This window comes from Barbus barbus, assembly GCF_936440315.1.
Source record: "Barbus barbus genome assembly, chromosome: 36".
Classification (NCBI taxonomy): domain Eukaryota; kingdom Metazoa; phylum Chordata; class Actinopteri; order Cypriniformes; family Cyprinidae; genus Barbus; species Barbus barbus.
The window spans coordinates 22,871,620-22,885,393 of NC_136714.1; the positions used below are offsets into that span (position 1 = coordinate 22,871,620).

General features: G+C 33.9%; 1 protein-coding gene across 2 annotated transcripts in view; it reads right to left on the reverse strand.

Moving 5' to 3' along the window:
* Window positions 1-651: 651 nt before the first annotated feature.
* LOC306856147 (collagen and calcium-binding EGF domain-containing protein 1) overlaps window positions 652-13,774 on the reverse strand; it is a 64,667-nt gene continuing 51,544 nt past the window's right edge. For both annotated transcript variants that reach the window (XM_079395189.1, XM_079395190.1), the window contains 3 exons: window positions 8,664-8,699; window positions 2,983-3,018; window positions 652-1,786 (listed from right to left, as the gene is read on the reverse strand). In XM_079395189.1, the coding sequence (XP_079251315.1) occupies window positions 1,529-1,786; window positions 2,983-3,018; window positions 8,664-8,699 (330 nt within the window). In that variant the 3' untranslated portion in view covers window positions 652-1,528. The remainder of the gene's footprint in view (window positions 1,787-2,982; window positions 3,019-8,663; window positions 8,700-13,774) is intronic.

Consider the following 13,774-nt stretch of genomic DNA (forward strand, 5'->3'; position numbering starts at 1 on the left):
GAAGATCAAGGTGAAAGCACCAAGTACTCAGCTGTATTCCGCAGGGATCGGTATTCGGCCCACTTTTATTTTACCTCGTGTTCCAGGTTTACGAGGCTCTCAGAGTGTTAACAGACAGTCTATCCTAGAGTTCTTTAGTCATGTCAACACCTATAGAAAACAGAACCTACAGAAGATGCAGAAGCAGCTATCCATGATCTTGTGTTCGTCAGGGATAAATGAGCGTACAGGCAGGTCAAATGGCAATGACGTTCCATAGCTGTGAACCGCTTCATGAACTGTGAGGGGAAAATACAAAGAGGAGAGAGGTGAGGAAGATGGCAAGGTGTTTTATAGCTGAGGATGACAGAAAAAAACAGAGCTGTTGAAAATGGCTGAATCATGAGTGTGAATTGAATTGAATGTTTTGAAGAGTGCCCGCTTTCATACCGCTGATTTGTTGGCCTGGATTTGAAGTGTGACTAAAAGAGTAAACTCAAAGAAACTTCTAAACTGAAATCAGTTTTGTATGTAGACATAGTTTGTTTTCATTACGTGTTCATAGAAGCTAAACAAATTTATACAATGTGTGGTACTGCAATTCTAATCTTCAAGGGTTAATGGCGCACATGCAACTATTCAAATCTACTAGATTATAAGTCAAATATTGTTGTAGTTATATTTATTATATCATATAATACATGTAAGTATATGCACTACCGTTGAATTGTCGAATTGTCAGCATCATTACTCCAGTCTTCGGTGTCACATGATACTTCAGAAATCATTCTAATATCCTGGTTTGCTGCTCAGGAAACATTTCTTATTATCAATGTTAAAAACGGTTGTGCTGCTTAACATTTTTGTGGAAACAGTCATACATATTTTTTTTCAGTATTCTTTAATGAATAGAACAGTATTTATTTTAAACAGTTTTTTGTAACAGTGCAAAAGTTTTTACTGTCAATTTTGATTAATTTAATGCACTCTTGTTGAATAAAACTTAATTTCTTTCAAATAATATAAAAAAATGGACTAAATGGTAATGTGTGGCACATTCTATACTTTTTCAATGCTTAATATTTGAAACAACCCAATAAAACCATTAGTCTTACTTTCAGGGACTGAAGTTGGAAAACATTCTTTTTAAGAATTTTAGCTCTTCTTAACTTAATCTTCAGATTCTTTTTTTCTAAAATTTTTTTTTTGAACTACAAAATATTCTTAACGTTTTTAGTTAAAAAATAAGAAAACAACAGTTAAGAAGAATTTTATTCTTAATGTTCCGTGAATCCAGCCCCAGAACAAGATAACAATGGTATATGTCCTCTTAGTTATTTGGTTGACAAATGACACATTCAAAATGCCCAAAAATACAAAATGTACATCCTTTATGTTATAAAAATATAAATTTCATACAATGAAATACATTCAGCCTTTTTTTTCAGCGAGTATACAGTTAAATAGCAGTCATTCTGTGATATTTACACTACTCATTCTCTCTATAATCAGTTCGTTCTTTCAGTTCTGGCACTGTTCGAGGGCAATCTTAAATTTGCCAATCTGGATTATTTAAGGTCCGGGGCAATTTCCTTTTCCTGGTACTCTTAGGCAGGATCTGGGGTTTGTAGTCTTCTCCAGAGCCAAAGTCCAGGCTTTCCTGGGTGTCCCTCCAATTGTCCGGGGCAGATGGGAAATCCTCTACAGAGTGCAACGGTCTGCTGAACACTTTGTTCTGCAACTCTGCGATGTCGTTACGAATGTCAGCCATCATGAGTAACAGGAAGTCAAAGGATCCTGGCGGGCCCTGAAAACACATACACGCATCACATGAAATTACAGGTCGCTGGAGTAAGAGTTGTCCCACACCCACAGGATTAACAGAAATGGGCACTAAGCAATCATGTAAAATACAGATGAGTCACATTTTCAACATACCATCTGTCTTTCTGTATATCTTTCTGTATGAGCTATTCCTCCCTACCTGTTGAGCTTGGATACTTGATTTATAGATTCAGAGCTTAGTTTTCCCCATTTGTTGGAATTTTGTTGAAAAAATGCATGCAAAATCACTGAAAATAGAAAAAAATATTTGCCCATTATTTCAAGTTTCCTATTTCCAGTTTTTGCATGCTTTTATTAAAATAATAATTATTTATTAAAATAACAATAATTTATTATTTATTAAAATAACAATCATTTATTATTTTATTATTATTTTCTATTTATGTTATTGTTTATGCAATTATCCTTAAAATATCTTTTTTAATTATAACATTTCAATGGTAAGACTTATAAATCTTCTGCAAAAGTTCCCATATTTTCAGTGATTTTGCATACATTATTTTAGAAGAGAAAAATATTTTCCTAGGCCTACATAATTAATTTCAAATATAACAACTACACATACGGACATATAGTTAGAAAAAGTGTAGAAACCAAAAATATAAAGAGTTGGCTTATACATAAAGTTATTTAAATACACAAAATTCATAATACAAAAATCACATACATGTGTTAATGAATTATGATTTTTACTAGTATTATCAATTAATATTATTAAAATATTTTGTTTATATTTAAAAAACATACATAAATATAAAATTATGATATATAGCTCAACTGTTTTTAACAAATGTAATTTGATTTGATTTTAATTTAAATTTAGATATCATTTATTGTTTTTTTTCATAACCTTTTTTTTTTTTTTATAATCTATTTTTCTTGTGGCGCACAACCCTTATCCAGTTAAGTATAAAAAGGCACGGAAAAGTTTGCAAGGGGCAGAATAGTTTTTTTGGTCTGTTTTCAAGAAAAATGTATCCTCTAGACCTGCTTTTGTTAATAATCACAATAAGATGTCTGTTTTAGTGCTTTGAGAGGGAGACAGACAGATAGACAGATGAAGAGTGATCAAAGGTAAGAGTGAGAGAGACTAACACAGACAAATATATTTCAGACATAAGAACCATGAGAGAAAGTGCCATGATAAGAAGTTCTTACTGGAGGTCCGGAAGGGCCGGGAACCCCTCTCTCTCCCTGGAGAAACCAAACAAATATTTGGGTTAGCAGGATTACAGTAAAGAAGACATGAGAAGTCCAACGGGACAGTTATTGCCCGCTATCTCTCAGTAACACGATCACACGTGAGAAAACAAGCCATTGCTGGCCACGTCGAAATCAGACATCTCTACTCCATCGTTCAGCATCTGAATCACTACACAATACAATATAAAACCAAAAGACAGAAACAAGTTTATTCAGCATCTGAGTCTATATATAAATGTTATCTTAGCAGTGTTTCTGCGCACCATTTGAACCTGGTCTCTAGCTCATTTGGGCTGAGGTATGGCAGTAGGTACCACACAGATATTGACCCCTCTGTGGGGATTATGTAGGGTCAGGGTTCACGGAAAGGTAGTAAGCGGCCCAGATGTTTTTGATTTGTGAATACAAAGCCACAAAAACTTTCTATACAAACATGTAAAAGAAGTGCACACACTAAACACGGATCAACCTTGAACCTCTGCAAGCACACATATGTCAGAAAATAAACAAAACATTAGAAAAGTGTGCTTATGTAGGCCTGAAACCTAAATATGTGAACATAAACGCTTCTGGCTAAGCCAGCTCGGTTGTGTTGTTTTCTGAAATGTCTGAAGGTGCAGTTCATAAAGTGACACAGGTATGTTCTGAATTATCGGCATTGATTTGAAGGCCGTAATGAGTTTACTTCTAGACAGTTTTCTCTTGTAGATCAATTACAGACAATCAAGGGACAATCAATCTGGTTAAAGTTAGTTAAACTGTTGACATATTTATTGCTAGCTACCTGAATAATAACATCTGGTTTATTGCACTGACTTGGGGTGTAACTATACACTCATGTCATGATTCAGTTCGATACATGATATTGATCTCACAATACCATAAACAAAGCTGAAATGGTGTAAATATATATATATATATATATATATATATATATATATATATATATATATATATATATTTTTTTACTTCTAAAACTTACTGTATGATAAACAGTTAACAAAAGCACTGTTCAATAAAAAGTTACATTTTGGTATTACTGTACACGAGAAAAGGACTACATACATTTTAAAAGTTTTAAATAGTTATTTATTTATATATTTTTATTTTATATTCATTTATATATATACACAGTATCTCACAGAAGTGAGTACACCCCTCACATTTTTGTAAGTATTTTATTATATCTTTTCATGTGACAACACTGAAGAAATGACACTTTGCTACAATGTAAAGTAGTGAGTGTACAGCTTGTATAACAGTGTAAATTTGCTGTCCCCTCAAAATAACTCAACACACAGCCATTAATAAGGCTTTTCGCGCCGCAGGAACCTTTTCATAGTACCCAAACTAATTGTGGAACTACCCACTTTTTGGCGTGTTCGCACCGCGGGAACTAGGAACGGTTTTAGTTCCAGGAACTCCGTTTGGAGGAACTAAATTAGCTCCTACTTCAGAGTAGGGTCTAAAACAGTTCTAGGAACTATCCGTGACATAAGTGTACGCTGATTGGCTAAACGCGTACGAAAATGCCCTCGTCTGCCATGATTTACAACACTGTGTAAACATATACTGCATCCTCAATCCTCCTGTTGTTAACGTTGTTCTTCTTTGTTTATGTTGTTGAACGCCGCATACAAATGACGTTGCTGTCGACCGGCTTATGTGACTTAGTACCCACTGTTGGTGCGAATGCAACCCTTTAAATGGTACTGGGAAATAGTTCGCACAAAATCGTCCCAGTACTTTAGTACTGTACTTTTAGTTCTGGAACTAAAGCAGTGCGAAAGGCCCTATAGTCTAAACTGCTGGCCACAAAAGTGAGTACACCCCTAAGTGAAAATGTCCAAATTGGGCCCAATTAGCCATTTTCTCTCCTCGGTGTCATGTGACTCGTTAGTGTTACAAGGTCTCAGGTGTGAATGGGGAGCAGGTGTGTTAAATTTGGTGTTATCGCTCTCACTCTCTCATAGTGGTCACTGGAAGTTCAACATGGCACCTCATAGCAAAGAACTCTCTGAGGATCTGAAAAAATAATTGTTGCTCTACATAAAGATGGCTTAGGGTATAAGAAGATTGCCAAGACCCTTAAACTGAGCCGCAGCACAGTGGCCAAGACCATACAGCGGTTTAACAGGACAGGTTCCACTCAGAACAGGCCTCGCCATGGTCGACCAAGGAAGTTGAGTGCACGTGCTCAGCGTCATATCCAGAAGTTGTGTTTGGAAAATAGAGGTATGAGTGCTGCCAGCATTGCTGCAGAGGTTGAAGGGTTGGGGGGTCAGCCTGTCAGTGCTCAGACCATACGCCGCACACTGCATCAAATTGGTCTGCATGGCTGTTGTCCCAGAAGGAATCCTCTTCTAAAGATGATGCACAAGAAAGCCTGAAAACAGTTTGCTGAAGACAAGCAGACTAAGGACATGGATTACTGGAACCATATCCTGTGGTCTGATGAGACCAAGATAAACTTATTTGGTTCAGATGGTGTCAAGCGTGTGTGGCGGCAACCAGGTGAGGAGTACGAAGACAAGTGTGTCTTGCCTACAGTCAAGCATGGTGGTGGGAGTATCATGGTCAGGGGCTGCATGAGTGCTGCCGGCACTGGGGAGCTACAGTTCATTGAGGGAACCATGAATGCCAACATGTACTGTGACATACTGAAGCAGAGACTGGGCCGCAGGGCAGTATTCCAACATGATAACGACCCCAAACACACCTCCAAGATGACCACTGCCACCTTTACGCTCAGCTTCTTGCTAAAGTATATTCTTGCTAAATATTATTATGAAATAAATGTTTTTCTCTGATACACATTGGCCACAATTAACGGCACCCTTTTATTCAATACTTTTTGAAACCTCCATTTGCCAGTTTAACAGCTCTAAATTTTCTCCTATAATGCCTGATGAGGTTAGAGAACACCTGACAAGAGATCAGAGACCATTATTTCATCCAGAATCACTCCAGATCTTTTTAGATTCCCAGCTCCATGACGGTGCTTCTTCTCTTCAGTTCACCTCACTCATTTTCTACAGGGTTCAGTTCAGAGGATTGGAATGGTCATAGCAGAAGCTTGGTTTTGTGCCCAGTGACCCATTTTTGTGTTGTTTCTGATGGTTTTTGTTTGGATTATTGTCCGGTTGGAAGATCCAAACATGGCCCATTATAAGAGTCAGCCACTTGTTGATTTTTTATCTGTTGGTATTTGATAGAATGCATGATGTATCTAAGCAAGATCTAAGGGCTACCAAGCCACTTCTAAAACAGAAACAACGTCAGAAGCATCTTACCTGGGCTAAGGAGAAAAATAACTGGACTGGACTGCTCAGTGGTCCAAAGTCCTCTTTTCAGATAAAAGTACATTTTCCATTTCATTTGGAAATCAAGGTCTGGAGTCTGGAGGAAGACTGGAGAGGCACAGAATCCAAGCTGCTTGAAGTCCAGTGTGACGTTTCCACAGTCAGTGATGATTTGGGGTGCCGTGACGTCTGCTGGTGTTGGTCCAAAGTCAATGCAGCTGTCTACCAGGAGATTTTGGAGCACTTTATGTTTCCATCTGCTGACAAGCTTTATGGAGATGCTGATTTCCTTTTCCAGCGGGGCTTTAGCACCTGCCCACAGTGCCAAAACCACTTCCAAGTTGTTTGCTGACCATGATATTACTGTGCTTGATTGGCTAGCCAACATGCCTGACCTGAACCCCATATGGAATATATGGGATATTTTAAGAGAAAGATGAGAAACAGTCGATCCAACAATATAGACGAGCTGAAGGCTCAATAGTGCCTCAGCAGTGCCACAGGCTGATCGCTTCCATGCCACACCTCACTGATGCAGGGATTTGTTCTAAATGAGCCCTGACCAAGTATTGAGTGCATAAATGAACATACTTTAAAGAACTTGAACTTTTCTGCTTGGCAAATCCTTTTTTTGACTGATCTTAGCAAATATTCTAATATTTTGAGACACTGGACTTTAATGAGCTGTAAGCTCTAAAACTGTTTTAATTTACATGTAATGAATGTAGAATATATGAAAGTTTCACCTTTTGAAATAAGTTACAGTAAAAAAATTGACTTTTTCACGATATTCAAATTGTTTGAGATGCACCTGTATATTAGTGCTGTCAAATGATTAATCGCATCCAAAATAAAAGTTTTTGTTTACATGACGTGTGCATACTGTGTATATTTATTATGCATATATGTATATATAAATATTTACATGCATATATGTATATTGATATAATTTATATAATTTATAAATATATTTAATATATAAACATAAAATTTTTCTTAAATACACACACACACACACACACACACACATACATATATATATATATATATATATATATATATATATACGTATATATATATATATATATATATATATATATATATATATATATATATACGTATATATATATATATATATATATATATATATATATATATATATATATATATATATATATATATATATATATATATATATATATATATATATATATATATATATATATATATATATATATATATACACACACACACACACATGCATACATACATAAATATAGACAGTACACACATATATTATGTAACCAAAAACTTTTATTTTAAATGCGATTAATCGTGATTAATCACGATTAATCATTGACAGCACTAATGTGTATATATACCTAATTTTGAGGGAACTATACACAATACGAACTGTCACTATCAACAATACATATAGCTACATTTTTGTATTGCAATATATTGTGAGAATATATTGTTACATCACTAGAATAGACATTTAAGGCAACTTTTTACCGCTGCAGTAATGCAAAAAATCATATACGTAATGCAAAATGTAGTAATGCAATACATATCATATATGCACTCATGAGCACTTGCAATATCTCGAACATTTGCATATACATTTGTATAATTGTGAAAAGAATGTTCCTGGTTTCATTTTGAGTTATATTTAGTGTATTTTAATGTAGAGCTTGTCTATAAACCAGTCTCCAAGCCTAGTCTAGTTGGCTTTAAAAGACCTACCTCAATTCTTCTATAACTTTTGATATAATATTTAGCAAAAACAGTAAATTTTTTTGGTACTGTTTTAGTACAGTTTTTAGACCATGAGCTGGCAGATCACATGTTATGGTTAGACTTGAGAATTAACTACAGTACTGTGCTATGCTTGATATCTTTAAAATATCTGTAGATCACAAACTTTGGGAGTTATATAAAAATATACAATGATATAACAATACAAATATATGATATCAAAGCTTTAATATACCATGATTTTCTGTGGTGTATTGTGAAATCCCTTAATAATTTTCCTCAATATTTGGACTAATCATATTTGCTATTTCAAGAACGTAATAAGGGTGTTTTGACAATCTAAAATATCTGCAATTCATCCTGCCATCTATGATGTCATATTTGAACATTTTGGCCTTTGGTCATCGACCCGACGCCATCCAAGAGTTTATTTCATTAGTGATCGGTCACCATTGATCCTAAACATCTTTATCCTGTTTTTCCAAATATTTGCATTCCACACATGGAAAACAGCCCTTGGTCACAGCTTTGAAAAGTAGTGGACAGAGATAAAGATAGACCGAAAACATATCGTACCTTCATGCCATCTCTCCCTGGAGCCCCGGTTGGACCCTACGAACAAACACAAAAACATCCAGATTAAACACACAACCATACATATCTTTTAAAAAATACTTGACTTTTTTGCCATCAAATATATAGGTTGAATTTTTTATGACTGCATAAGGAAAAGATGTATACTTTATACTTTATTATACTTTTATTCATCACAGTTTTTATCAACAGTTTGCCTTCAGTATGTAACAAATAAATGTATAAAATAAACAAATGTTACATGTGGTTTCTCAATTAATATGAAGTCATGAAACAGCAAGCAAACCATTAGAAAAATGCAGTTTATAAAATGTTTTATTGTTAAAAAGTCTTTATTGCGTCGTACACAAATTATTAATAGAACTTGCAGCTTTAGAATTGGGCTAAATAAATACATACATAACATACATATTTAAAAGTACCTAAAATATACAATTGTTCATGTTTAAAATGTCAGTTTAGAAATATAATAAAATTATTAAAAAATTATTTATCATGCTGTACAAATATTAACTAATAAAAGAGAATAGAAAGAACCTAAAATATTCAATTGTTCATGTTTAAAAAGTTCAGTTTAGAAATGCAGTAATGTGATTGTTAAAAAAATGTGATGTAAAAATGTAATCAAAAAATATAAAAAAATATTAATTAATGAAACTTGCAGTTTTAGAATGGAAATCAATCAATCATTCAATAATATACAGTTGTTCATGTTTAAAAAGTTCAGTTTAGAAATATAGTAATTTGTTTGTTAATATAAAAATACTTTTTAAGGAAACTTGAATTATGAACCTTGCAGCTTTAGAATTGTCATAAGTAAATAAATAAATAAATAAATAAATAATATATAGTTGTTCATGTTTAAAAGTTTAGAAACACAAATGTAACTTAAAAAGTCTATCATGCTGTAAAAATATTATATTGTAAATACATTTTTATTTTGAATGAATGAATGAATGAATGAATGAATTTATGCTTAAAGGTTCATTTCTGAAAAGGCTACATAAAATAGCTTTTTATCTGACCAAAACCATATGACAGCTAAAGGCCAAACTAAGGCTCTCCAAGAAAGACATATTTATATTAATTGAATTATAGATTTGATGGTCCTATTCATTCAACTCTCACATATTTTCACACATCAAATCATGCCTGTCAAGATCTCTAGGGCAGATCTGAGCCATATTTGTACCAGAATGGAAAACATGATTCATCAATCTAAAAATACTGCATTGAATTCTTCATGCGGGTGATTAGAGAGAGCTGGTTCAGGACCAGCGGCAACATCAACAGTCCTTTAGTAAAGACACAGAGTGCATGCGTTCATGGCCGGAGCGGTTGTGACATACAGGGGAGGCCCATATCTACACATGTTGGGTTTGTATTTATGCACATGCAAAACACTACAAGATCCCACAGATGGAGCTCCTTAGACAGCGTTTTCCAAGAACACTGCATTACTTCTCATTTATCAAATTAAAAACTGAAACTTTGAGCACTCTCAAACTAAATTCATGTTATGATCTACGACTCCAGAGCATTGAAAGGCTCATGTTTCTAGGATTCATAAATTACTGCAATACTTCAACAGTATTTTTCTTCATTGATGACTCGTGTTTCAGCCATGAGGTCCTATGCATTAAAAGCAAAAGGTCGACTGTATCGGACGGGTTAACAGTCGACCTCGAGAAGCACACGGGCCAAAGAAAGCAACCTGTGTGCAGTAACGCAGTCAGCCTTTTCTCTGTTATTGCCATTATCATTTGTCAACATCCAGACGTAGGATGAATGCTGTGCTCTGGTATACTGTAAAATTGATTGTTTCTACACACACAAACTATAAGAAAAGTTTGACACACAACCAGCTTTATGGTAGGAAATATATCAAGCAACAATCAAAAACAACAGGGGATCAAACATGATAAAAGGAGGACAGATCCTGTTAGAAGAGCAAAAAAGGAATATAGAAGTGCTTCCTGTTACCGTCCTAGTTTCCACCCCATCTGCAAAGACGCCCCCCTTCAGAGAGTCAGAGGTCAGCCAGCTGAAGGTCAGGGGGTTTGGGGGACACGTGTTCAAACGCCGGCCGAGGCGGAGGTGACCCGGCTAGGCATGAGCTAATAGCACAATCTGGAAAGCTGAAAATCTGCTGCCTTATAGCAGCTAGACGTCCTATTAAAGTCACATCTCTACTAAATCTCTACTAACTAAATAAATATTAAATAATTTAAAGTAAATTAAAAATAATAGATGTATTAATTTATAACATTAACATAAAAATTTATTTATTAAAATTAATACTAAAATAATTGAATAATAATATATATAAAATTATTCATTAATACATAAACGCATTAGGTAACACTTTATATAAGGACCAACTCTCACTATTAACTAGTTGCTTATTAGCATGCCTTTAATTAATATATTGGCTGTTTACTAATGCTTATAAAGCACATATTCCGTACGACCATATTCTACATCCCTAATCCTAAACTTAACAACTACCTTACTAACTATTAATAAGCAGCAAATTATGAGTTTGAGGCAAAAGTCGCAGTTAATGGTTTGTTAATGGCGATAATTCGACCTTAAAATAAAGTGTGACCAAATATTATATTATATTTATATTAGAATATTAATATTTCAATTATTTTTTAATTACAAAATTAAAAAAGTTTCAAAGTGCCTAAAGTGTTAATGTGATATATTTAATAAACTCCTATGACACTATGAAATTTGCAATCTCGAATTTATTTAAATGAAAAATTAAATAATAATTTTTTTAATGAAAAATTTATATTTCTTAATTGATAACATTAATATTAAAATGTATTAAAATAATATGAAAAATATTAATACAATTAAATTACAATTAAAAAGTAATACATTAAAATATTATTGTTATAAATTAATAAATTTATTAATATTTAAGTCTTTTAAAATTTTACAATTATTTAATTCAAAATAAAGTAAGAATGTTGGTTTAATTGAACTTAAAGCCACTTGCATTCTTTATTTAAATTTAAAATGTAATTTTGTTAAATATGAATATTTGTGACCCTGGACCACAAAATGGTTTTGTGTAAATTTTTCGAAATTGAGATTTATACATCACCTGAAAGCTGAATAAATAAGGATTGTTAGGATTGGACAATATTTGGTGGAGATACAACTATTAGAAAATCTGGAATCTTTTTTTTTTTTACAAAAAATATAAAAATTGAGAAAATCACCTTTAAAATTCTCCAAATTAAGTTCTTAGCAATGCATATTATTCATCAAAAATTAAGTTTTGATATATTTACAGTAAGACATTTACAAAATATCTTAACGGAACATGATCTTTACTTAATATCCTAATGATTTTTGGCATAAAAGAAAAATCAATACTTTTGACCCATACAATGTATTTTTGGCTATTGCTACAAATATACCCCAGTGACTTAAGACTGGTTTTGTGGTCCAGGGTCACATTGACTAATATTAAAATATTTAATAATAATAAATGTATAATTTAAGAGTATATTTACACTCAATCAGATCTTTTTATTTTATTTTATTTTATCTTCTATATTAAAAATATCACAGACATTGCTGCATACATGTAAAAATAAAAAAATAATATGTTGGATTGGATTTTTTTATTTTCAATTTGGGCAACTTTCAAATGTGGTCCTAAATGAAACATCAAATCTGTTCTGATTGGCTGTGATTGTACCCATCACAACTCAAAGAAGAATGCAAAGTCTGTATTGTAACGTCCTGCAACCACTCCACCACACTTTGGCATCATGGTGGCAACTGTATGCCCAAGCAATCGTCACTGACATTTGTAGTTGATTTGTACTCTAATGATATAATTTGCATGAATGATGGGATATTACTGTACGCAATCTTTGAAATTGAGACTGCGTATATAATTTTTTTGGCAGGGTCACTTTGACATGGTACAATGATTAACATCAAAAACGTTAATGGTACTTCACGTCAAAAAAAAATTGTGTCTTGGCAGAGCGTTAAATGTAAACGCAGTCTGTAATGTCTTAAGTCAATGTAAACGATCAGGACATACAAACATGTGTGTCAAAAAACTGGATTAGTCCATTAAGTCTCACAGTGCTACAGTGTGATAAATTGACACAATCTCTTTACATAAATCTAGATTTGTCCCAGGCAGACCCAAGCAACCGTGAGAAGCAGGATATTTTGTTGCAATCTCATTGGTCCAAAAGCCAACAACCACATATGCTAGAAATGCGAAGACCCTTCAGATGATATGAGTGCTAATGAAAGCGATCCTGCACCTGCTGATCCAGTTTCACTCTTACAAGGCTGCTGAAACTATTAAGATCCTCCCGTAAAAGCAAACACGAAGTGGAACTGCATCCAAAAACAAAGAATTCCATGGCTACAAGAGCTCAAAACTGATTATGTCCCAAATGAGACCAGACAGTACAGATTTACTCAGCGCTCATGACCTTAGAGTAAACATATTTCAAGTGCAAATGCATCCGAAGTGTTTAAAGAAAACATTCAAAGACATTTCCAGTGTCAACAACATACCGAATTGCTCAGTAGATCTACAAATATATTACATACACACATGCCGCAAAGTGATGATTTGGCTGAAAAGGTTAATGTTAGAAAGTCTGTTGTGATTCACAGCGCTTGTAATTTGAGTGTGAATAAGTGTGTGTGTGTGAGATGATAATTCATTATGTCCGTCGGTCTGGGGAAGAATGTGTGAAAGAGTAATGAGTGTTAACAGTCCGTAACAGGAAGTGTAAAGCGTGTCACCGTCGAAAGCAACCACAGGTCAGCGAGCTGTAACACCTTCATGCTGTGTCTAAAATGAAGCTTGGCTCAATAAATCTGCAAACGCTGTGCAACAATGAAGATCAAGTGCAACTAACAATTAGGAAGTTACTCAGCATCTTAAGAATGTAAGTGTAATGTGATGTTTATCATTTTAACTGCAGGGGGGCTCAATCCTACTCCTGGAGGCCTGACTCCCTGCAGAGGTTATGTCTAAATGCCTGATCAAGCAGCAAGTCTATATTTCCAGCACTAAGAACACACGTCACACATTT